At 44.3% G+C, this 26,903-nt stretch overlaps 1 protein-coding gene across 8 annotated transcripts in view; it reads right to left on the bottom strand.

The window, feature by feature from the left end:
- LOC137306054 (ryanodine receptor 1-like) overlaps positions 1 to 26,903 on the bottom strand; it is a 332,570-nt gene that overhangs the window by 280,859 nt on the left and 24,808 nt on the right. For all 8 annotated transcript variants that reach the window (XM_067975094.1, XM_067975097.1, XM_067975096.1 and 5 more), the window contains exons 14-20: positions 25,609 to 25,774; positions 24,394 to 24,480; positions 21,567 to 21,793; positions 20,444 to 21,329; positions 17,212 to 17,412; positions 6,977 to 7,088; positions 5,322 to 5,465 (exon numbers count right to left, since the gene is read on the bottom strand). In XM_067975094.1, coding sequence (XP_067831195.1) covers positions 5,322 to 5,465; positions 6,977 to 7,088; positions 17,212 to 17,412; positions 20,444 to 21,329; positions 21,567 to 21,793; positions 24,394 to 24,480; positions 25,609 to 25,774 — 1,823 coding nt within the window. The remainder of the gene's footprint in view (positions 1 to 5,321; positions 5,466 to 6,976; positions 7,089 to 17,211; positions 17,413 to 20,443; positions 21,330 to 21,566; positions 21,794 to 24,393; positions 24,481 to 25,608; positions 25,775 to 26,903) is intronic.

Here is a 26,903-nt window from a genome sequence, read left to right as displayed (position 1 = left end):
ATTCATGTCAACAACTTTGCAGCAGAATAAGATCACCCGCCATAAATGTGCGGAGACAGCTGACTACCCCAGCTCTACATTCGAGTGTTCTTGACTCAACATTTAGGAGTGTGCGTATAACCTGAGGAGATCTGACATCCTTCCACCCTTCAACTACATAGCAGAGTTGAGGTGAAAAATTCACTGTATGGGGAAATTGCCAACTCAAATTTGGCATCTTACCATTCCATGGCACAGTGTATTAGAGTAGGCTGCTGTCCTATAAAAATATCTTTACATATCTGAAGAATGCAAACCTTTGAAGTTGCTAATAATTACGAATGACTCGTACCATGTTGAATGCCTCCATTTGACTCAAGATCATTTGCAAGATGATACATAATCTGCATGTGTAATTAACCTTCATGGTATATAATTCTAAAACTGGTACAATAGTTTTAGTTAAATATCACTGTTCAATATTTTAAAAATCCTATTTCTGAAGCAGAATTAAATGATCTGTTTGCGTATTTTGCAAATATAATACTGGATCACCTCTATATCCCCCTTTACTGTGAGTTTTTCTCACCACAGAAAGTGACGATGCTGACAGCTGAAGTACTGTCTGTACTGTTAGTGCCTATTAGTTAAAACATACACCAAGTCAGCTTACCATAGATGGACTCCTGGCGGCTGAGCCTTTGAACCAGCAGAACTATTTTTTACTACTGGCATGTCATAAGCAGCTGCAATTTGACCTCTGTGGGCAGGGTTTTTGATGCGGTACGTTAGTTGAGAGGTGGGTTTTCTGTAACATTTTACACAGCTATGTTCGTACTGCCTTGTGGTTGCAGCAGCTGCCAGTATTAATTACACACAAACAGCTGCGAGGACAGTAAACATACAGGGAATGAGGTTCATAATATAGTCTGCAGTCTGAGATATCAGCTTGTGGATTTCACCAAGCAACTAATTCCATTCAGAATTTAGTAACAAGGGAAGTTCTAGAAAATGTACAAATTAGTTACTAACGAACATGAGTTAAATGTCTCCAATTGTACTTGGGATAGGATGAAACCTATTGATGAGCTTTATCAGGGTCATTTACCACCAATGTAAAACACAGAGTAAATTTCAAAACAGAGAAAAGCTGGATCATAAAAATCAGGATTTAGCATAAATACAGGATAGAAGTCCAAGTTGACCAAAATTTTAATGGTCAGACTAAGGCAGAATGAAGCTGACATTTTTCTAGATGGGATGCAAATTTTTTTGCAAAATGATAACATTTAGCACTTAACAAAACGTAATTTTTAAAAATATATTTCTATTGCTCATGAATCACTGATGTACAAAGAAATTCTTCCAATCCCAAATGTGCTGGAAGCAGCACTGAAAATATTTGTGCATCTGTGGCTAGTGGGCCACTGGAAAGCCCTTGTCCCGATACTTACTTGGAGCCAGGAAGAGCGCGGCAGGGAGGATTTTCGGATGGGAAACACGGAAGTAAGGGTTTCCCGCACGTCCTGCCGAACATAATCGCATGACGTCTTTTAAATATTTTCAACAGGTTTCCCGCCCAACAGCCAGCCAGATTGACAGGCTGGCTTGTCTATCGGGACTGGAAGGCAGCCGGGTAGTGGATGTCAGGTAAGCCGGACATCGTGGTGGGGGCGGAGTTGGCCGATTGCGGGGGTCCCATTGCAGGATGTTTAAAAGGTTTGCTTGGTGGGCTGGAGGGAAACACTCCTGCTCCTCCTGGCCCACAAGAAGTGCAATCATAGTTGAGAAAGCGGTTAAAAAAGCATACAAGATCCTGGGCTTTATAAATAAAGGCATAGAGTACAAAAGTAAGGAAGTTATGTTGAACCTTTTTGAAACACTGGTTCGGCCACAGCTGAAGTACTGTGTCCAAGTCTGGGCACCGCACTTTAGGAAGGATGTGAAGGCCTTAGAGAGGGTGCAGAAAAGATTTACTAGAATGGTTCCAGGGCTGAGGGACTTCAGTTACGTGGACAGACTGGAGAATCTGGGGTTGTTCTCCTTGGAGCAGAGAAGGAGAAGAGGAGATTTGATAGACGTGTTCAAAATCATGAAGTGCTTAGATAAAGTAAAGAAAAAGAAACTGTTCCCATTGGTGCAAGGGTCGAGAACCAGGGGACACTGATTTAAGATGATTGGCAAAAGAGCCAAAGGCGATATGAGGAAAAACTTTTTTACGCAGCAAGTAGTTATGATCTGGAATGCGATGCCTGAAAGGGTGGTGGAAGCAGATTCAATCGTGGCTTTCAAAAAGGAATTGGGTAAATATTTGAAGGAAAAAAATTTGCAGGGCAACGGAGAAAGAGCTGGGGGAATGGAACTAACTGGATTGCTCTTACAAAGAGCTGGCACGGGCTCAATGGGCCGAATGGCCTCCTTCTGTACTGTGAATGTTCTATTATTCTAAGGCACCTACCTCGTAGATCCGGCCCTTCTCGCCTCCTTTTACCTGCCGGGAGTCCCGTGGCCCAGGAATCCCAGCCTCCGTGCATTAAAATAATAAGTTGAGTTAAAATGGAGGTTCATAGCCTCCTTAAAAGATTTAGTGACTGACTCGCCGCCTGAGATGAGGGTTGGTTGTCCACCCCCCAACCCGCCTCCGTTAAAACCGGAAGTGGGCGGGTTTGAGAATTTTAAAATTTTTACCTTCCCACCGCCTGTCCTTTGGGTTTAAAATTCGTCCCCTTCATATAGCACAGCATAAGGGATGCCCAAGGCTTCCTTGAGAGGCCCGGAGGACCCCTCCTGGCCTAAAAGGAAACCTGAAAATAAATTTTAAAAACTTACCTTCTGGGCCTTTTCTCATTTTGCCTGATGGGGGAGCAGACACTGCCTCCTCCCTCCTGCTCAGGCCTCAACTTGAAATTGCAGAGCGGGTCCTGATGACGTAATTGGATCTGATCTGCATATTTAAAACAGGATCCCGCTTCCTCCCGGCGGGTATCCTGCTCACTTACTCAAAAGAGCAGGTTAATATGGGGACACAGGAGGGAAGGAAGCGGAATCGGTGGGTGTAACTGCCCCCCGCCCGGTTTCCGCCGGTGGGGGCATTTAAAATCGTGACCCTTGTTTCTTTTAATGCTTACACCCCAATGTCCATTAGAGGAAATCTCAAAATGAACAAGTAGTATTAAACATCCAAAGCTCTTATTACATATATTACACCAATGTAAAAGCTGCCTCTGTGAGTTTAATACCAAAAGCAAAGGTCAAAGTTTGCACTTCACAGCAATCTATATGAAGGTGCAATTCATGTACACATTTTTAATGCGAGTTATCAATACTGGTTGGAAACTACAAATTTGGAGTGAATATTGATGAGTTGGTGGTTCTTTGATCTAATAAAATTTATACTGTAGAAGTCCTCTCAGATTGTTTTATACTAAATCCAGATCCACAAGAATATAACAGTCCTTCGGCAAAAACAGTGTATTGAAAAGTTAATGGACCTGTCAGTTATCAATACTGGTAATAGAACAGAACACAGACTGCAATTTTCTTCAAAGGTGGGTATAGGATCAGGCACAGTCTGAAGAGTACAGCCTGCCATGATGGACAATAAGTGAGACATGGCACTGTGAAGTGCAGTAATTGAGGATAAGAATCTATAAACACTTCCCAAACTTAAATCTTCAAATCAAGCAAATCCTATACAATCTGATTTTAATTTTAATATATACTTTCTCCATGCCAGCTGACAATGATTATGATTCCCTCTCCTCAGTTACTGTCCCCCTTTCAAAACAGCCCATCATCACCCTCTCCTCTTTTTCCCAATATGCCACTCACTGTCACCCTGAATAATTCTTAGTGCTCTGCTCGGAGATCCAATTCTGCTGTACATTGTGGCCACAAGTTCATAGGCCTAAAAATTGGATCGCGCTGCGCCCCGTCTTACGCCTAAGAGTCTAATATTGTGAGGCGTGCGCGCTTATTGTGTGCCAATACTGCGCCACCATATTGGTTACGGCTCCTCTGTAGGCATCCAAGGCGCACACCTGAAACAGGCGTTGAGACCCTCTGCATATGCAAATCAAGGGCCTAACGTTTCTTTCAGGCTTCTTTGCAAAATTCGATTGCAAGTGACCTCAGCATGTTCCTCCTGGTTCCACGTTAAATTCATGGGCCACGGCCGGCCCACCGGTCACCCCACCCCGCCTTCCCTCCCTTCCGGACTTACCTGAGGCCATCGGTCAGCGTCTGAGCCGGATGAATTCGCTCCTCCTTCGCGACTGGCAAGCTGCCTCTAGGGCCACAACTGGTGCCTGCAGCTTGCTGGTGATAAACAAATGAGGCCAGTAGACCAATTTGCCATGGTGCATTGGGCGTGTGCAGCATGCGCAGCACCAATCTCTAGGTCTTAAAATTTTTACAGCATAGAAGGAAACCATTCAGCCTATTGCATATCTTGCCCCATTTCATTGTACATTTGTTGTGAGACCAGCAATTTGTGGGGATACACAAGTAAAGCTGCAGGAAGGAGTCAGGAATAGTGGTGAATGGTTAAACAGGGAAAGAAGAGTGTATCTATGTGCTGGGTGGGTGGTAAAGAGGAAGGGGAAAGAGTGCTTCCATCAACTGGGTGGTGGGGGAAATAAGAGTGCCTCTGTGAACATGGCGGGGGGGGCGCTGAGGGGGGCAGTGTACTTGTCTCTTTCACCCCTCCACTAAAATGCCAGTGTTGTTTAGTTTCAACACTTGAGATTTTGCAATGCAATGTAAGTAGCAAACTTATCATGCTTATATTGGAGAGTGCAACTTCAAACCACTTGTATTTATTTCAGAACTGTGGATTCCAGGATCACGAAGAATTATGGGCAGTGGACCTCAAGCTAAACCAATTGAATACCCGTGCCCTTCTGGGTTAGTATGTAGAAGGGATTTGTTCCTTTATTGATCTCATGTGAATACATCATCAAATTCTTAAGCAAAATATTAGGAACCATTTGAATACCCCAGACTACTGCCTCTGCTCCCAGCTTCAGCCTTTCCTTTTAAAAAAATCTTTGTTCCTCCCTTATACGTCCTATCCTAACAGCTCTGCTAAATCTTCAATTTGCAGCAACACAGGAAACGGACTTTTTAAAAAAAAACATTTACATACAATTTACCTTTTAGTAGTTTTGGGTTAATATTATAGTAAAGATATTCTTTAGATCCTTCTGAAGTTTTATTACTGAGCAACGCAGCAGGTGAGCTGAAAACTTGCAGAACTGGTTGGAGATAGGAATTTTACTGAATCTAACAGCAGTCTAAGGGTCGATACTTTTCTTGTAATCGTGTATCAAAATAATACTCACTGGGTTTCTTGTCTTCTTCAACCTGAGATTCCTCCATCTCTTTCTTCTTCCTTAAACTTTTGACTTTGTCAACAAGGCTTAACAAGCGACCTTTGAGTGACGTATCAGTTTCTTTCTCTTCCTCCTCCTCTTCTATTTGAATGCCTGTCCAGAAAAATAATTCTTCCTTAGGAGTGTATGCAAACTCACCATCATCCAAGTTTTGTAGCTTCAAATGGTTAAGTTTTGGGCCTTTTGGCCTTATCTTCGGTATTTGGAAAACGTACAGGAATCGAATGAAACAGATATAACATTCCATGGCAATAACAAATAGCACATACAGAAAAAACATGGAAAACCGCATTTTCCTCCACTATGTACTAAATACAATATCAAATTCCAACTTCCATGATTCAAATTAAGTCTTATATTTATCAGAAATCAAAATACACAGTAGGTCCCAGCAACCAAGATGTTACTTGGGCTTTACTTAGATCACCTCAATTTGGTTCAGTGGAATGATGAGGTAGTTATTGAAAAATGTTATCCTTAATGTTTTAAGCTTCAGAGTACTTTGGTCCCTGGTACTGGTGCCAATGGAATGAGACAATGGAATTTTCCTTCTCCCCCCTCTCCAAAACAAAAAGTGCCACAAAGGTAAGGGTAGGGATCCAATTTTTTCTCACAAAAGATTGAAGGTCAGGAACCTGCGAAACCTGAAAACTGGCTAATAAAAAAAATAGCAGATTCCTGTTTGATGCAAAATGAACTTTGGACTGTGAATATAAATCATTTATAAAATGTCAATTCTACCAGTCTTTTCTCAACCTCCCCCCAAAATCTTGGTTATTAATGTTCCAAATGATAACCTCACACAAACTGAGACTGTACTTTACATGAGATGTTGGCAGCATAAATAAGACCATAAGAGATAGGAGCAGGAGTAGGCCATTTGGCCCCTCGAGCCTGCTCCACCATTTAATGAGATCATGGCTGATCTGATTTTTACCTCAAGTCCACTTTCCTGCCTTTTCCCCATATCCTGTGACTCCCTTGCTGATCAAAAATTTGTCTAACTCAGCCTTGAATGTATTCAATGACTCAGCCTCCAGAGCTTTTTGGGGTAAAGAATTCCAAAGATTCACGATCCTCTGGGAGAAGAAATTCCTCCTCATTTCCGTCTTAAACGGGCGACCCCTTATTCTGAGACTATGCCCCCTAGTTTTAGATTCCTCCATGAGGGATAACATCCTCTCAGCATCTACTCTATCGAGTCCCCTCAGAATCTTGTATGTTTCAACAAGATCTCCTCCCATTCTTCTAAACTCCAATGAGTATAGACCCAACCTGTTCAATCTCATAAGACAACCCTTCCATACCTGGAATCAACCCAGTGAACCTTCTCTGAACTGCCTCCAATGCAAGTATGTCCTTCCTTAAATAAGGGCACCAGAACTGCATCCATTGGTTCCCCTTTATCCACCCTGCCCGTTACTTCCTCAAATAAATATAAAGAGCCCTGTGATTAATGCTTACATTTGGTTAAAAATACACAGAAAGAGTAATGTTTTCAAACTATGCTAGATACTCAAAATAATTACAGTAGTGATTCTAGCGTCTGGATTATATTAGTGAAGTTTTCGGTTTTAAATGAAGTACAGTGCTCACATGCTTACCACAGTGAGTAAGAAGATTAGTGTGGAAGTCGAGCAGCACATCCCTCACATTATCTGAGAGAGGGCATACCTCTTCATCTGCTCCCAGTTTAAAATTCATCAGCATGTTAATCTGCAACAAATAACCACAATCCAACATGGATTAACATGAAATGTGAAGACTTAAAGTAATGCTCATTATATATTTTCAGTGGCTAAACAGGCTAAAGGAAGATATTAGCTCAAACTTTACAATCTGAACAGTAAATTGAAAATATTTCAGGAAAAAAAAACCTTGAGATACCCAGTAAATAGTTTGCTAGCATTCTTAAGTGAAAATGTGTATTCATTCAAAGTAACAATAACTTGCATTTATATAGCATCTTTAGCATAGTAAAAAGTCCTAAGGCGCTTCAGAAAAAGAAACTGAACATATCAACACAAAAGACAGAGTTCCAACAGTTTACAAGACAACAGAAACAGCCAGGAGCACAACTGGGAGGGGTCAGGGATGGAGGGAGAGAGAAGTACAAAAAATATCAAATCGGGTATACAGTACTATACACCCGGGGCTTGATTCACAGGAGCGTTATCAAACAAAATTTGACACTGAACCACATAAAGAGATATCTCAGAAATGTAAAAACAATAGGGCACTAATAGTAGGGGATTTCAACTACCCTAATATTAAACAGGGATACAAACAGCGTGAAGGGTGTAGAGGGCACAAAATTCTTCAATTGTATTCAGGAGAACTTTTTTAGCAAGTACGTAGCAAGCCCCATAAGAGAGGGGGCAGCTCTGGATTTAGTTTTAGGAAATGCAGCTGGGCAGGTGGAAGGAGTATCAGTGGGAGAGCATTTTGGTGGTAGTGATCATGGGCTCGATGTTACCAGGGCTGCGGGTTCGCGGCGGGGGGGCTATTGGGCGTGGGTAACGCGCCCGGCGAAATCAGTCTGCCCCGTGCGCAATCACAGCCTAATTGGATCCACTTACCTGATCTTCCGAGTCCCCCGCTGCTGATCTGCGCGTCGGGCGGACTGCGCATGCGCAGTAAGCTCTGTCAGCTGGAGGAGCTCTATTTAAAGGGGCAGTCCTCCACTGACAGATGCTGCAACAAATAGCAAAAATTACAGCATGGAGCAGCCCAGGGGGAAGGCTGCTCCCAGTTTAATGATGCCTCACTCCAGGTATCATTAGATGGGGTGAGGAGGGGGAGGACAGAGATCATCCCCCCGGCGGGCGGGAGGAAGCGGCCTGCCTCTGCCACCAGGAAGGCCTGGCTCAAGGTGGCAGAGGAGGTCACCTGCACCACCAACATATCGCCCACCTGCATACAGTGCAGGAGGCGCTGCAATGACCTAAGTAGGTCAGCCAAAGTGAGTACACTTACTCATTCCCCTACATTCCATCTGCCACATCACCGCCCCCACCCATATCTCCTTCTGCACTGCCAACACTACTCTGTCACATCACTCCTCATGCCCACTCAAAGCTCATCCTTATCTTACCTGCACTTACTCACCTCACCAGTACTCATCCCGCCACTACCACTCAACCCAACCTCATACAATCTCATGGCTCTCATACTCACCCTCTCATGCATCTCTTTCACAGTCAGCCTCACTCAACCTGCCACTACCTGTGCTGCAGCCACAGTGCATGCATCACATATGTGCAGTAGGAAGCGTAAGGCAAACGTGTTGTGAGCATGAAGGGGATGTACAAGGGTGTTTGAGGGTTTGTCATGGTTTTTACTTATATTGAATTTCTGACCAACTCACATTACATATTATATTGGTGTGGAGATGCCGGTGATGGACTGGGGTTGACAATTGTAAACAATTTCACAACACCAAGTTATAGTCCAACAATTTTATTTTAAAATCCACAAGCTTTCGGAGGCTTCCTCCTTCCTCAGGTGAATGTGGAACTGAAATCCTCGAACCTATCGCATTTATAAATCACAGAACAATGCCTGGTGATTACAGAGAGTCTTTTCAACTGCCCGTTGCCAAGGCAACCAAAGTGTTCAGACAGATAGGTGTTACCTACAGGCCCACCGAATATACAAACGGCCAGAACTAAAAAAACAGATGATGTGGAGATGCCAATTAAAAAAAGAGCGAGAGAGGTAGAAACATAGAAACATCCGGAAGGAAAAGACAGCAATTGACCCGTTATATTAAAGACAGATAACATTTGTTCGCTGGTGGGGTAACGTGTAGCGTGACATGAACCCAAGGTCCCGGTTGAGGCCGTCCTCATGGGTGCGGAACTTGGCTATCAATTTCTGCTCGACGATTTTGCGTTGTCGAGTGTCTCGAGGGCCGCCTTGGAGTACGCTTACCCGAAGGTCGGTGGCTGAATGTCCTTGACTGCTGAAGTGTTCCCCGACTGGGAGGGAACCCTCCTGTCTGGCGATTGTTGCGCGGTGTCCGTTCATCCGTTGTCGCAGCGTTTGCATGGTCTCGCCAATGTACCATGCTCTGGGGCATCCTTTCCTGCAACGTATGAGGTAGACAACGTTGGCCAAGTCACAGGAGTATGAACCATGCCTGGTGGGTGGTGTCCTCTCGTGTGATGGTGGTATCTGTGTCAATGATCTGGCATGTCTTGCAGACGTTACCGTGGCAGGGTTGTGTGGTGTCGTGGACGCTGTTCTCCTGAAAGCTGGGTAATTTGCTGCGAACGATGGTCTGTTTGAGGTTGGGTGGCTGTTTAAAGGCGAGTAGTGGAGGTGTGGGGATGGCCATAGCGAGGTGTTCGTCGTCATTGATGACATATTGAAGGCTGCAGAGAACATGGCGTAGTTTCTCCGCTCCGGGGAAGTACTGGACGACGAAGGGTACTCTGTTGGTTGTGTCCCGTGTTAGTCTTCTGAGGAGGTCTACGCGATTTTTCGCTGTGGCCCGTCGGAACTGTCGATCGATGAGTCGAGCGTCATATGCCGTTCTTACTAGGGCGTCTTTCAGCGTCTGTAGGTGTCCATCGCGTTCCTCCTCGTCTGAGCAGACCCTGTGTATTCGCAGGGCCTGTCCATAGGGGATGGCCTCTTTGACGTGGTTAGGGTGGAAGCTGGAAAAGTGGAGCATCGTGAGGTTGTCCGTGGGCTTGCGGTAGAGTGAGGTGCTGAGGTGCCCGTCTTTGATGGAGATTCGTGTGTCCAAGAAAGAAACTGATTCTGAGGAGTAGTCCATGGTGAGCTTGATGGTGGGATGGAACTTGTTAATGTTATCGTGTAGTCTCTTTAGTGATTCTTCGCCGTGGGTCCATAGAAAGAAAATGTCGTCGATGTATCTGGTGTATAGCGTTGGTTGGAGGTCCTGTGCAGTGAAGAAGTCCTGCTCAAACCTGTGCATGAAAATGTTGGCGTATTAGGGTGCGAATTTGGTCCCCATGGCTGTTCCATGTGTTTGGGTAAAGAACTGGTTATCGAAGGTGAAGACATTGTGATCCAGGATGAAGCGGATGAGTTGTAGGATGGCGTCTGGAGATTGGCTGTTGTTGGTGTTGAGTATTGATGCTGTCGCAGCGATGCCGTCATCGTGGGAGATACTGGTGTAGAGTGCCGAGACGTCCATCGTGGCGAGAAGTGTTCCTGGTTCAACAGGTCCGTGGGTACTGAGTATTTGTAGGAAGTCTGTAGTGTCGCGACAGAAGCTGGGGGTTCCCTGTACGATGGGTTTCAGGATGCCCTCGATGTATCCAGAGAGGTTCTCACACAGGGTTCCGTTGCCTGATACGATAGGACGTCCGGGTGTGTTGGCTTTGTGTATCTTTGGGAGGCAGTAGAAGTCTCCCACGCGGGGAGAACGTGGGATGAGAGCGCGTAGGATGCTTTGAAGGTCTGGATCGAAGGTCTTGATCAGTTTGTTGAGCTGGTGGGTGTGTTCTTTGGTCGGATCTGCGGGTAACCGTCTGTAGTGTTCCTGGTTGTCCAGTTGTCAGTATGCTTCTTTGCAATAGTCCGTTCTGTTCTGTATGACTATGGCTCCTCCTTTGTCCGCTGGTTTGATGACGATGTTGCGGTTGGTCTTGAGAGCGTTGATGGCGTTGCGCTCGGGTGACATTCTGGATGTCTTCTGAGTGCGGCTGATGAATCTGGCATTGACGCATTTCCTGACAGCTTGAGCAAACATGTCAAGCTGAAGGCAGCGACCCTCCGGAGGAGTCCAGTTTGACTCTTTCCTCTTCGGTTGCTGTACTGTGGATCCCTCTGTCTGCTGTTCTGGATCGTTGATTGTCTCATTGGGTTCTCTGCTGGAATTTTGGGGTTTGTGGAAGAATTCCTGGAGCCTCATTCTCCTGATGAATTCCTCTGTGTCTGCCGCGAGACTAATGGGGTCCATTTTGGTAGTGGGGCAGAAATTGAGCCCTCGGCTGAGAACTTCGATTTCGTCTGGTTGAAGGGTGTGGTCGGACAAATTGACGATAGACTTCCCTGTGGTTGCAACCATGGTACCAGGGGAAGCTTGGTCGATGCTGGTGGTGATGCCGAGTTTCTCAAGCTTCCTGCTCTTGGTTTTCATGTAGGCAGCGTAGTTCCGTTGCCTCGTCTGTTTGGCGGTATCTCGTAGCTGGTCTGCTGTGTCCTGAGTACAGGTTGAGAGTATGGACTCTATCTTAGTTTCGAGGTTGCAGAGTCTGCTGTAGAGTTGGTGTATGAGATGGTTGCGGAGTGTGCGAGAGGTACGACGCATCGACCTCCTCAGAAGACTAACACGGGACACAACCAACAGAGTACCCTTCGTCGTCCAGTACTTCCCCGGAGCGGAGAAACTACGCCATGTTCTCCGCAGCCTTCAACATGTCATTAATGACGACGAACACCTCCACTACTCGCCTTTAAACAGCCACCCAACCTCAAACACACCATCGTTCGCAGCAAATTACCCAGCTTTCAGGAGGACAGCGTCCACGACACCACACAACCCTGCCACGGTAACCTCTGCAAGACATGCCAGGTCATCGACACAGATACCACCATCACACGAGAGGACACCACCCACCAGGTGCATGGTTCATACTCCTGTGACTCGGCCAACGTTGTCTACCTCCCACGTTGCAGGAAAGGATGCCCCAGAGCATGGTACATTGGCGAGACCATGCAGACGCTGCGACAACGGATGAACGGACACCGCGCAACAATCGCCAAACAGGAGGGTTCTCTCCCTGTCGGGGAACACTTCAGCAGTCATGGACATTCAGCCACCGACCTTCGGGTAAGCATACTCCAAGGCGGCCTTCGAGACACACGACAACGCAAAATCGTCGAGCAAAAATTGATAGCCAAGTTCCGCACCCATGAGGACGGCCTCAACCTGGATCTTGGGTTCATGTCACGCTGGAAGGATGCGGAGGAGAAGTTGTTGAGGGCAGTGGTGACTTTGACAGCGACAGGTAAGAAGATGGTGCTCGGGCCAACCGGGAGCAGCTCGGCATGAAGGAGGCTGCAGGTGTCCACGACTACATGTCGAGTGACTCTGAACCTCCGTGTGCACTGCTGCTCAGAGAGGTCCAGGAAGCTGAGCCTCGGTCTGTGGACCCTGTGGCGAGGGTAGTGCCCTCTGCGACGCATCTCTCTCTGCGGTTGCCCTCCCTCCTGCTGTGCAGGTGGATGTGTCACAGTACTCTGTTGTGGAGCTCCACGTGTCAGAGCTGGACGGCGTGGCCGGCGAGGCTGATGATGCTGTTCGCCCTCCGAGAAGTTCATGACTGCAGCTACGGCGGCCCCCATCCGGAAGATGTACATCTGAGGGGGTCCGCAAGGTAGGTACATGTCTCTGGACCCCGGGGTAAGTGTGCTAGTTGGTGAATTTTCTTGTCAGGAGGAGGGTGGTGGAGGCCAAATTTTGTCCCAAGTGACAGAGTGGCCTCCTGCAATGAGTGAGGGTCTCTCTCCTCCCCCCCACCCCCACCACCTGTCAAATGGACCTTTGCAGCTGCCACAGGCTGACAGCTGCAACATGTCCATTTCAACTGGGAGTTTTTCCCTCAGTATGGGAAACAGTCCCAGTTGTCTCTAAAATCCCACCCCTCCTCACATATTCCCTTAATCAGGTCTGTTAATGACCTGAAATACCTAAGTAAATACTGTCAAGTGGCCCCCCGCTGGCTTTAATTGCCTGCGGGAGTCCCACATGCGGGGGCTGGGCGCGCACGTCGGCGCGTCTGTGGGGAACCCGGAAGTGGGCGGGTTGGAGCCGGGCTTCCGACCCGCTCTGGGATTCCCCGATTTTCGGAGCCCCCCCGCCAGGAACGCACCCGATAGCGGGTGCTAAAATAGAGCTCCATAACTGAGTTAGATTTAGCATAGTTATGGAAGAGGTCAAGGATAGAACAGGGGTTAACGTTCTCAATTGGGGAAAGGCCAATTTTACTAAGCTGAGAAATGCTTTAACAAAAATGGACTGGAAACAGCTATTTGAGGTAAATCAATGACAAAGCAGTGGGAGGCATTCAAGGGGGAGATTCAAAGGGTTCAGAGTAAACATGTTCCCACAAAGGAAAAGGGTAGGACTGCCAAATCTAGAGCCCCCTGGATGTCAAGGAGCATACAGGGTAAGATAAGGCAAAAAAGGAAAGCTTATGTCAGACACTGAGCACTTAATACTACAGAAAGCCTAGAGGAGTAAAGGAAGTACAGGGGTGAAATTAAAAAGGAAATTAGGAAAGCAAAGAGAGCGCATGAAAAAATATTGGCAAGTAAAATCAAGATAAACCCAAAGATGTTTTATAAATATATAAAGAGCAAGAAGATAACTAAGGAAAGAGTAGGGCGTATTAGAGACCAAAAAGGCAAACTATGTGTGGAGGCAGAAGATGTTGGTATGGTTCTTAATGAATACTTTGCGTCTGTCTTCACAAGAGGGGGACGATGCATCCTTCGTTGTCGCTGGGTCAAAATCCTGGAACTCCCTACCTAACAGCACTGTGGGAGAACCTTCACCACACGGACTGCAGCGGTTCAAGAAGGCGGCTCACCACCACCTTCTCAAGGGCAATTAGGGACGGGCAATAAATGCTGGCCTTGCCAGCAACACCCACATCCCATGAACGAATAAAAAAAAACATTGTAGTTAAGGAGGAGGAGTGTGAAATGTTGGATGGGGTAAACATAGAGAGAGAGGAAGTATTAAGTGGGTTAGCATCTTTGTAAGTACATAAATCATCAGACCCAGATGAAATGTATCCCAGGCCGATAAAAGAAGCAAGGGAGGAAATATCGGAGGCTGTGTCCATCATTTTCCGATCCTCCCTGGCTACAGGCATGGTGCTGGAAGATTGCTAACGTTGTACTGTAGTTTAAAAACGGAGAGAGGGATAGACCGAGTAATTGCAGGCCAGTCAGTCTAACCTCGGTGCTGGGCAAATTATTGGAATCAATTCTGAGGGACAGGATAAACCGTCATTTAGAAAGGCATGGATTAATCAAGGACAGTCAGCATGGATTTGTTAAGGGAAGGTCATGTCTGACTAACTTGATTGAATTTTTTGAGGCAGTAACAAGGAGGGTTGATGAGGGTAGTGCATTTGATGTAGTGTACATGGATTTCAGCAAGGCTTTTGACAAGGTCCCACATGGCAAACTGGTCAAAAAAGTACAAGCCCATGGGATCCAAGGTAAAGTGGCAAGTTGGATCCAAAATTGGCTTGGTGGTAGGAAGCAAAGGGTAATGGTCGACGGGTGTTTTTGTGACTGGAAGGCTGTTTCCAGTGGGGTTCCACAGGGCTCAGTACTAGGTCCCTTGCTTTTTGTGGTATATATTAATGATTTGGAATTAATTGTAGAGGGCATAATTAAGAAGTTTGCAGATGATGCAAAAATTGGCCATGTGGTTGATAGTGAAAAGGAAAGCTGTAGACTGTAGGAAGATATCAATGGACTGGTCAGGTAGGCATAAAAGTGGCAAATGGAATTCAATCCGGAGAAGTGTCAGGTAATGCATTTGGGGAGGGCAAACAAGGCAAGGGAATACACAATAAATGGGAGGAAGTGAGGGACCTTGAAGTTCATGTCCACAGATCCCTGAAGGTGGCAGGACAGGTAGATAAGGTGATTAAGAAGGCATATGGGATACTTTCCTTTATTAGCTGAGGCACAGAAAATAAGAGCAGGGAGATTATGCTAGAACTGTATAAAACACTAGTTAGGCCACAGCTAGAGTACTGCATACAGTTCTCGTCACCACATTACAGGAAGGATGTAATTGCACTAGAGAGCGTACAGAGGAGATTTATGAGGATGTTGCCAGTACTGGAGAATTTTAGCAATGAGGAAAGATTGGATAGGCTGGAGTTGTTTTCTTTGGAACAGAGGAGGCTGAAGGGTGATCTAATTGAGGTGTACAAAATTATGAAGGGTCTAGATAGATTGGATAGGAAGGACCTATTTCCCTTACCAGAGAGGTCAATAACCAGGGGGCAGAGATTTAAAGTAATTGGTAAAAGGTTTAGAGGGGAGCAGAGGAAAAATGTTTTCACCCAGAGGATGGTGGGGTTCTGGAACTCACTGCCTGAAAGGGTGGTAGAGGCACAAATCCTAATCACATTTAAAAAGTGCTTGGATATGCACTTGAAGTGCCATAACCTACAAGGCTACGGACTAAGTGCTGGAAAGTGGGATTAGGCTAGGTTGGTCATTTTCAGCCGGCGCAGACACGATGGGCCGAATGACCTCCTTCTGTGCTGTAAACTTCCTGTGATTCGAACAAGTGACCAAAAGCTTGGTCAAAGAGGTAGGTTTTAAGGAGCATTTTAAAGAAGAGGTAGTGAGGAGGAAAGGTTTAGGGAGGGAATTCCAGAACTTAGGGCCTAGGCAGCTGAAGGCACGGCCGCCAAAGGTGGAGCGATGAAAACCGAGGATGAGGAAGAGACCAGAATTGGAGGAGCGCAAAGATCTCGGCAGGTTGTACGGCTGGAGGAGGTTACAGAGATAGGGAGGGGCGAGGCCATGGGGGGGATTATTTGAAAATGAGGATAAGAATTTTATAATCGAGGAGTTGCAAGACCGGGAGCCAATGTAGGTCAGCAAGCACAAAGATGATGGGTGAACAGCATGATGCAAGTTAGGATAAGGGCAGCAGAGTTTTGGATAATCTCAAGTTTACAGAGGGTGCAATGTGGAAGGCCGGCCAGGAGAGCATTGGAATAGTCGAGTCTAGAAGTAACAAAGGCATGGATGAGGGTTCCAGCAGCAGATGAGCCGAGGCAGGGACGGAGACGGGAAGTAGGTGGTCTTGATGATGGTGAGGATATGGGGTCGATTGCTTAGCTCAGGGTCAAACAGGACACCAAGGCAAAAACAGGCAAATGCAAAACCTAAAACATCAGTATTATAAATTACATTTTCTCTATATTGCTTGTAACAATGCATCATATCTAAAGGAATACTAAGGCCTAACTTTAACCCACCATGCCCGACGAGAAAAGGGTGTGCAGGGGATTAAAATAGGGGTAGAGTACTTCCCACCCTGTTCGTCTGCAATCCCACTTGAAGCCAATTTAACTCCCGGATTTTGTGAGGCCTGAGGTGTTCGCTGCAAGTAGGCAAGGGCCTCATAAATATGCAAAAATCGGGGCCATACAAAGCAAATATGACCCCAACACGATTTTAAGCCACAGTCACGCAACTCTCGCTGAGTGCTGGAGCTGCCGGAGAAAGCTGGCAGCAAGCGGGACCAGCTCAGAAGGTTACATTTTTTTATGGTTTCCTTGTGGTCCAGGAGGAGCAGGAGTGCTCCCTCCAGGCCCCACAGAGAAACGTTAGGCCTCCTCTGCCCAGGTTTCCTCTCCCTCACTGACTGCAATTGCCTCTGGACTCCCCCGACTCACTTACCTGACTTCTGGGGACCGTTCCCTCAGGTCCTTGGCAGCAGCCTCCTGCCGTCGGAAATCCCTTGCTCGGCCCCTGGTTAGTTAGCGAATCCAGCTGGGTTTGGGCGGGAGCCTCACTTCAAAATGGAAATGAGGCCCGGTGGTAAAATGGCCCGAGCTTCATGCTGGCATGGGCATGCGAGCTTGACATGTACACTCCCCTACTCGCTGGGGGGCTGTAATGTTTTAGTACTCCAACGCATTTAAACAGTACCTACCTTTTACAGTGCTGTGAAAAGTCTGGTACACTTGAGTGAAGTTGAATTGTAAAAGCATCCTGTTTTCTTACAAAAGAAATACCTGTGATCCATATTGTCCTTACCACTACTTTTTCTGTACGCTTTTTACTCTTTCTCACCTCACTATACAGGATTTACCTGCTCTTGTGGTGGTGAGCGGAATTCTCTTGTTTTTCTAGCTGTCTCAGCTGCACTCATTTCAAAACACAACATGAGTTCACGGTAGCGCTGCCTCTGATCCGTTTGCATTCTATCAACAAATTTATCTGCTAATGAAGCAATTGATTCAACCCGGTGTCGAAGTTCACAGTCACAGAAGAACCGCAAAAGTTTGCACATCTGCGGGGAGAGAGAAAACCAGAATTATGTCGAATTTTTCACCTGCTTTCAATACATAAATTACTATTAAATTGATAATCTGACAAAATAAACATGCTGACAAGAATATTAATCTGCCATGACTTTTTATTATGTATTGTGTATTCTACTATCAATATTTTAAAACCATTGATTTGTCTTTAGAATAATGGAAGCAAAATATTACTGCAGTGACCCCACACAGCATGATTGATAAAAGATTATCTAATGTAGACTAGTTGTATAGAGGGTAAATACTGACCCAGAATCACTTAACAGGAGTTTCCCCCAAATAATATTCACATTAAAAAAAGGAATAAAAAGTTTTAGGATAGAAAAAAGCTACTGTTTTTATTTTCTATATAACCTGCCAGGCGAGAAAGCCCATCAGTGCTCGATCTTAAAGTTCTCAGAGAATCTGTAAAGGGGCAACTGAAGCTGAAATAAACATAGATACAATTGATTTCAACAAAAATTATCCTACCACATCTGAACTGATATGAGAATTAGCCTACAGTAAGTGTTGAGAAACATGCAAATAGCTGTAGTTGCTTGCTTTATGGACATTACTGCTTTTCTGTACCTTCACGAAGTGTCTGCTCCATCTGAATTCCATCACAATAAAGTACCAAACACCAGTAGAGTAAGAAACCAAGCACACAGCTTCCAGAGAGATACTAGCATCCCTGAAGTTGGTGAATCACCAGCCCATGAATACTGAACAGAGAGGTTGTAGCAACCTCACAAATTGAATGTGGATTGAAGAAACCAATGATAGGTCAAAGATATTCTAAATCCAATACACAAGGAGGTCAGGGGTCAACAGGTTCTCCTTTAAAATAACATTATTGGAGACCAACAAGATATCCACAACAGCTGTGGTTGCCACGCACACTATGATGGAGAGAGGTACAAGGAATGATGGAGAGGTCTATCTCAGATAAGTAACTCAATTTCTTATATACATAATGAGCTAGACCGATGGACTACACTGCACTGCAATATGTAGGCAATGTCAATCAACATGGTGGCTGCATTGGAAAATGTGGTCATCCAAGGGCTGGTTCTACATCTCATACAAGGCCTATCAACCAAATAACTATAATCAAGGCCAAACAGTCTTGAGAAAGGAAACCATGTAGGTACATTTCTCTGCCTTTATAAGATGCGCAGTAATCTGGTCTCCACTTTTGGAATTTGTTTTCAACTAATTAAAGGCCATTATTTAAGAGTCAGGAAAAAATGAAAATAGGTAAAGAAAGGTTTTACAGGAATAAAAGATTGAATATACATATTAGATCAGGCAAACAAGTGGTAAAAGTAAAATATATTAAAATAGGAGAGTTGGGAAGAAGAGAGAATAGGGTAAAAAGACAAAGCAAGCCTAACTCTCTTTTATTCAAATGTGTCTTTTAAATGTTTATTTTTAAAAATGTGATAAATTAATTACATATGAATAGTTTTATTACTGTAACGTTAATGGTTATTTCAGCATCACAGCATTCAAGCTAAAAACATTTTTAAAAAATGCTGCCAAAGAAAGTATGGAATTTCCCAGGACTTGTACTGGCAGTGGCTCAGTACAGATACAAACCACTTAGCATCACCCATCTATAGAGCATAAATACTCAGCTGATATGCAAACTGTTTGGCCTAGAAATTGAGGAGCATAGTGGGCGTTTTTCAGGCGCTACGTGGTCTCCTAAGTCCCCAAAATAGCGAGGGAAGCTCGCGCACTCTTCCGACTGGAAGTGCACCACCTGACATATTGGGTAAGGATAAACGAGGGTTTTCCTTTATCCAAGCCTGAAGCAGGCGTTAGGCCCTTCACATATACAAACAAGAAGCTTAATGCCTGCTTGCAGTCCCCACTGGAAGATTGGTTTGACCTGCACTCAGAGAAACCCTATAGAATGCCAGCAACAAAAAAGGTAAGTTACTTACCTGAATGTGGAGCTGGGAGGGGCAGGTGTGCTCAATTGCCATGGCTCCTTTCCCCCTCCTCCCGGCCCTGAAATCCCCAACCTCCCTTCCCACTAGCCCCGAGATCCCTGAATCCCTATCTCCAGGCCCAGAGATCCCCGATCTCCCTCCCTCTGGCGCCGAGATCCCCAACTCCCGACCTCCAGACTTTCTGACCCCTGATCTCCAGGTCTAAAGATGCTTGACCTCCAGGCTCCAACCCTGCAGGCCTCAAATGAGGACCCAGGCCCAATATCTGGGGCTGCTCAGGCCTCTCCATTCATGCGCTGGGTATGGGTATTTCTAGGCCTTTATGTTTTATTTTCATAGTTTTTAATTGTTACCTTAACCTCAAAGGTTAAATTACTGTCTTGAAATTCTCAAAGGCTTTTTTTTTGTTCACAAGTCTTTTTTAATTAGATTTGATTATATGTAGGATCAACTTTGCTCACTATGATGCTAATGAAATGGCATATATTACCATTATTCCGCAGTTTGGGGCAACTAATCCAAATCTTGTAGCCAGTAATCTTAGTTTATCTTTACAACTGAATTGCTAAGTAAGCAGCTAAAGCACAAATCTAATTTACCTACATTTCCTCCAGTTACAGCTAATATAACTAAAGAAATATCCCAATCAATATTCCAGTCTACTATAACTTACAAAACATACATTACTTATATTGTATTTGGTTTGGGAAAAACTGATCTTGTCCAGTTTAACTGAATACCTGGAAAACCATGCCCGCTATAATTGGTGTGCACTGTATGTGGTTCACTTGATGAGGTAGTTTATTCAGTTTTGTGTTAATTTTTGTGCTGATATCAATTGTTGGTACAGACAGCAACAGTTAGTTCATTCAATGTTACTGATATGTGAAAACATTCACATGTAAGGATTAAAGACTGATGCTGCCACTGCAAGTTTGTCTAGAAATAACTTGCAGTTAATAACTGGGAAATTTGTAATGAGTCTGATTGTCCTAAGATCTATATGTTACGATGTAAAAATATAATAAATATATTCAAATGGATCAATATATTTTTATACCTGTAATTTGACAGACTCAGGCAGTTTCATCTGCAGAAGTCCCTCCTCTAGTTCTTCCTCTTGCACTTCTTCTCCTTCTTCCACAGCCTTATTTTCCTTAGTCTCGTCTACCTCTTCTTGTTCATCTTCCTCTCCTTCTTTCTCTTCTTCTTCTCCTCCTCCTCCTCCTCCTCCAGTTGTTGGTGCTTCTTCTTCCTTAGTGAGTTCATCCTCATTCTTTTCAATTTCTTCTTTGACCTCACCAAATACATTAGGTTCAATCATCTTAAGTATGTGTTTAACATCTTCATCATCAAAGATCCCCATAATAAGGAGAGTGCTCACAAGTTTTAGTACTGGCACAAATTGAAATTCTACACTTCCACCCACAGGATCTCTTGTATGCTGCCCACCATCCTGGACAGCCTCAGTCAGCATGTTAATAGCTTTGGTTTTAAGAATATCTAGTGGGATCTCGGGACTGAACTGGTAACGGTCATCACTGGTGCCAACAAAAGATAAAGAGGCAAAATGGAGCGGAGGTCTCAAGCACGTGGTAATTCCTACACCAGGCAGGCCATGAATTTTGTTCTCATCTGGGAACAATGAGATTTGTTTGGTTTCTTCAGTCATAGGGACAATGAACTCATTATTCATCATCAGTCGAGAACGCTTAGCTGACTCCAGATGGACACTAATAAGTAGATCATAGTAGCCACTACGTAGGAGACCTGGTATGTACGTGTTCTCAATAGTATAAAGTAACTGAAATTCATCAACGTGGCTACATATGGCATGAGCAACCCGGTTGCTGCCCAATGCACACACAGCACAGTATAGTAGCAATGTGTGGTAGTGGAATTTCAATAGGTCTTTGCGTTCAGAAAGTTCCAAGATGTCAATGCACCTGCATGAAAATATTTAAAAGCATATAAATTAAAATCTGTTTAGGCAACAGGTGCAGATACGACTGTTATAACCAAAATTACATAAAGCAGCATAGCTGACCATTCACAACTATAATTAAAAAGAATAAAATGTAATCTTACTGCAGTTTTGTTAAGATGTTAAAGGTAGTTAAACATGATTAGTCAGAGAAATGATTTACCTTTATTTATGGACTATTAGACAACTATTTCCTAACCTGTTCTCCTCAGGAATGTGCAGTGCCATCATGATAACTGGGTCTACACATTCCACCATCCAGCCATGCCGCTCACTGATGCGCCCTGATTCCGCACTCAAAAAGTCATTGGGCATGCGACTCCACACTACCGGTGTGATCATTTGGACATCAAGTCGGGGAGGACATTGAGGGATGGTGTTCTTCCGTTCGCTCTTAAACATAGCTGCTGAAATAGGCATGATATTCTGTAAAATGCAAAAAGAAGAATTAAGCATTGTCATATTGTCGCTTTTATTTAACACAAAGTTAGAATCATAGGAAGGTTACAGCACGGAAGGTGGTCATTAGGACCAATGGAGTCCACACCGGCTCTCGGCAAGAGCAATCCAACTAGTCCCACTCCCCTGCCCTATCCCCATAGCCCTGCAAATTTTTCCCTTTCAAGTACTTATCCAGTTCCCTTTTGAAGGCCATGATTGAATCTGCTTCCACCACCCCCTCTGGCGGTGCATTCCAGATCCTAACCACTCGGTGTGTAAAAAAGTTTTTCCTCATGTCACCTTTGGTTCTTTTGCCAATCACCTTAAATCTGTGCCCTCTGGTTCTTGACCCTTCCGCCGATGGGAACAGTTTCTCTCTATCCACTCTGTCTAGACCCTTCATGATTTTGAATACATCTATCAAATCTCCTCGCAACTGTCTCTGTTCCAAGGAGAAAAACCTCAGTTTCTCCAGTCTATCCACATAACTGAAGTCCCTCATCCCTGGAATCATTCCAGTAAATCTCTTCTGCACCCTCTCTAAGGCCTTTACATCTTTCCTAAAGTGCGGTGCCCAGAACTGGATACAATACTCCAGTTGTGGCCGAACCAGTGTTTTATAAAGGTTCATCATAACTTCCATACTTTTGTACTCCATGCCTCTATTTATAAAGCCCAGGGGCCTGTATGCTCTTTTAACTGCTTTCTCAACCAGCCCTGCCACCTTCAACGATTTGCGCACATATACTCCCAGATCTCTCTGCTCCTGTACCCCTTTTAGAGTTGTGCCCTCTAGTTTATATTGCCACTCCTCATTCTTCCTACCTAAATGTATCACTTTGCATTTTTCTGCTTTAAATTTCATCTGCCACGTGTCCGCCCATACCACCAGACTATCTATATCCTCGAGAAGTCTATCACTATCCTCCTCACTGTTTACTACATTTCCAAGTTTTGCATCATTTGCACATTTTGAAATTGTGCCCTGTACACCCAAGTCCAAGTCATTACTATATATAAAGAAAAGCAGTGGTCCCAGCACTAACCCCTGGGGAAACAGATGTATAAGTTGTGTTATATGGTGGCCACTTTAGCAAAAGTTCTACTAATCATAGTTATAAGTCTCACTCTTAAGGACACAAAGGCATAAACTGAAGTTTGTAAACAATTTCACAACACCAAGTTATAGTCCAACAATTTTATTTTAAAATCCACAAGCTTTCGGAGGCTTCCTCCTTCCTCAGGTGAATGTGGAAATGAAATCCTCGAACCTATCGCATTTATAAATCACAGAACAATGCCTGGTGATTACAGATAGTCTTTTCAACTGCCCGTTGCCAAGGCAACCAAAGTGTTCAGACAGATAGGTGTTACCTACGGGGCCACCGGATATACAAACGGCCAGAACTAAAAAAACAGATGATGTGGAGATGCCAATTAAAAAAACAGAGCAAGAGAGGCAGAAACATAGAAACATCCGGAAGGAAAAGACAGCAATTGACCCGTTATATTAAAAACAGATAACATTTGTTCGCTGGTGGGGTAACGTGTAGCGTGACATGAACCCAAGATCCCGGTTGAGGCCGTCCTCATGGGTGCGGAACTTGGCTATCAATTTCTGCTCGACGATTTTGCATTGTCGAGTGTCTCGAAGGCCGCCTTGGAGTACGCTTACCCGAAGGTCGGTGGCTGAATGTCCTTGACTGCTGAAGTGTTCCCCGACTGGGAGGGAACCCTCCTGTCTGGCGATTGTTGCGCGGTGTCCGTTCATCCGTTGTCGCAGTGTCTGCATGGTCTCGCCAATGTACCATGCTCCGGGGCATCCTTTCCTGCGACAACGGATGAACGGACACCGCGCAACAATCGCCAGACAGGAGGGTTCCCTCCGAGTCGGGGAACACTTCAGCAGTCAAGGACATTCAGCCACCGATCTTCGGGTAAGCGTACTCCAAGGCAGCCTTCGAGACACATGACAACGCAAAATCGTCGAGCAGAAATTGATAGCCAAGTTCCGCACCCATGAGGACGGCCTCAACCGGGATCTTGGGTTCATGTCACGCTACACGTAACCCACCAGCGAATAAAAGTTATCTGTTTTTATTACAACGGGTCAATCTCTGTCTTTCTCTTCCTTTCGGATGTTTCTCCCTCTCTCTCTCTGTTTTGTGTTCTGGCCGTTTGTATATTCGGTGGTCCTGTAGGTAACACCTCTCTGTCTGAACACTTTGATTGCCTTGACAACGGGCAGTTGGAAAGATTATCTGTAATCACCAGGTATTGTTCTCTGAATATAAATGCGAAACGTTCAAGGATTCCCACATTCACCTGACGAAGGAGAAAGCCTCCGAAAGCTTGTGATTTTCAAATAAAATTGTTGGACTATAACCTGGTGTTGTAAGATTCTTTACATTTGTCAACCCCAGTCCATCACCGGCATCTCCACATCATGGCATATTTTAAAGTTTAATGTTAAACATGAAACAGAAAAATAATAGTTTCTGAGATGAAGATCAGCTCTATAAAGCTGTAATAATAATTCCACGTGACGTATACAAGTATGTTCCATATCCCAATGTCACACATACCTTCAGCTTGCCTAGCTCAAACTGGTACATATTCTGACTGGAAGGCTGCACAAAGACCGCAGGGAATAGCTTGTTACTTGGTTCAACCTTTTAAGCAAAATAAAGAGAAGGGCAAACAGCATTAAAAAGTGTGTGTAGCTGATGTCTGATAAATCAAAATAGATGTCAAATTTGTTTTTAAATATACTTACATACAATATTTATGCATAAAGCTCATGAAAGATGCTAACCTTATGACTAGATTAAGCAACGTATTAGCATTATAAACCTTCATCCTACTATTTTGTGACAAAGGATATTGGAGTTCCATCACATTCTGCACCAGTGCCTCAAGGTACTGATGTTTAACAATCTAAAATGCTGATTTTGCAACATAATGTACAAGCCCCTTGATTGAAACATCTACAACATATTGTTCTTAGAATATGTTATTGAATGTAGTTAACCACACTTGGCAAGAATGCTGAATTCTGATTGCTAGCCTACTATTCTTTCAAACTCAATTAAGGATCGCTTTACACAATTGAAGGTATCTCTTAGGATGGGCAGTGCTTCACAATGCTCTGCCAACCTGAACTGACTGTCAGTTTTTAAACTCAAAAATTCTGGACAATTTATATACCTTTACTTGTTTCCTTCAAATTTTGAGCGATGATGAATCAATAGCACAAATCTTATTGTTATACATCCCGTAAGAGAAGGATCAGAGTTACGCCAGCCAACACCAACTTTGTATAGTGTCTGTAAGATAACAAGATGTCCCACGATGCTTCACATAGGAAGGAACGGATTCAGCGGAGTAGAATTAGGAGAGGTGACCGAATGCACGATGAAAAAGACAGGTTTTGAGGAAGGAGAGAGCTAAGAATGGAACATGGGATTCCCCTGAAATAACTGTGCAGGGGCAGAAGGAGCAACCAGAAGCAGATATTCTGGCTGTTAGGACAAATAGGAATGAAACTAGACATGAACAATTGCTAATAAGTGGACCACAAAGGAGAGGAGGTAGGGGAGGTTGGAGCAGTCTGCCATGTTGAAGGCCATGGAGCAGTTGAGTAGGACAAGGGATGATGCACCTGGACACATATGAGAGTGACTTTAACTAGAGCCAATTAAAGAAAATCACCAGTCGTGTACAATTGTACATTTGTTATTCCTTGAGTAAAAGTTGATTTCCTTATCCACCCATCTGTTGACAAGGAACTGCCATTATACCTGGTAGTAAGTGTTGATGTCTTTTCCATTAGCTGTGAAAGTCATGAGACCTGTAGCCAAATCAACGAGGCAGCCAATCTCTAGATCAACATTACTGCGGCTTGCTTGCTGGGAGCTGTTACTGAATTCACCTCCCCAGACCATGTAACAATTGCTGCGCTTCATACTGTAGAGAGACAAAAGCATTAACACATCTTGCTGTTGCAGAAACTGGAACATAATAAATTGTCTTACAGTACATTCACATTCCACAAGTACCATAGTATCATGGTAGGTACAGCACAGGCCATTGGGCCCATCGTGCCTGTGCTGGATCTTTGAAAGAGCTTTCCAATTAGTCCCACTCCCCCTGTTTTTTCCCCATAGCCCTGTAAATTTTTCCCCTTCAAGTATTTATTCAATTCCCTTTTGAAAGTTATTGAATTTGCTTCCATCACACTTTCAGGCAGTGCATTCCAGATTACAACTTGCTGCGTAAAGAAATGTTTCCTCATGTCGCCACTGATGAGAAGCGAAAATTGACGCTAAACTTGCAGTGTAAATCAGGTGTGGAGGCCTGAACTAACTCCAAAGCGAAATGAGTGACTCCTCCAGCGAGTCACACTCTTCCAGTGTCAAGTCGTGCATTTATACTATGGGGGTTATTTTAAACCCCAAGAAAGGGTGGGTTGGGTGCGGGTAATAGTTTAAGATAGTCGTTTTTTGGGTCGCGACTGCAACCTGGCTTTATTTCCGGGCTTAACGTCAGCACGTAAAAGTAAAGGCTTCCCACTGGGAATGCAAAATCCAAAAATTTTGCAGTTGCGACCCAAAAAAAAACCTATCTTCAACTCCCACCCGTCCACAACCCACCTGTTCTTGGGGTTTAAAATCACCCCCTATAACTGCAACGTTTGTGCAAAATGAAACTTCTTCATACTGTGCTACAATTCTGGTGTGAATGCATTGTTGGAGCATCTGTGGGAGTTGGATTGAAAATAAATAATTCAAACTAATTTGGGTGTTCTCCATCCAGTTCAAAGTGCACGTATGAACACTGCAAAAAAAAACTGCCCTCATTATCTTGCATACAGTTAGACTATGCAGAAACAGTAACTGTCAACTTACATTACCCTAATGAGATTGAGTTTTAAGCACGAGGTCACATTTTGCATTGCATTTTTTGGTTATGCTGTATTCTGAAACTGCACAAAGGATTCTTTTCCCTCATAAATTCTAATTGTATGAAATGACTGCTCAGTGTGCTCTTCAGTGTAAAGATTTTAGCTTGGAAGTGATTATTGGTAGTGTTCACT

Source organism: Heptranchias perlo, chromosome 41, assembly GCF_035084215.1.
Source record: "Heptranchias perlo isolate sHepPer1 chromosome 41, sHepPer1.hap1, whole genome shotgun sequence".
Lineage (NCBI taxonomy): Eukaryota > Metazoa > Chordata > Chondrichthyes > Hexanchiformes > Hexanchidae > Heptranchias > Heptranchias perlo.
This window is presented reverse-complemented; position numbering and strand designations above follow the sequence as displayed.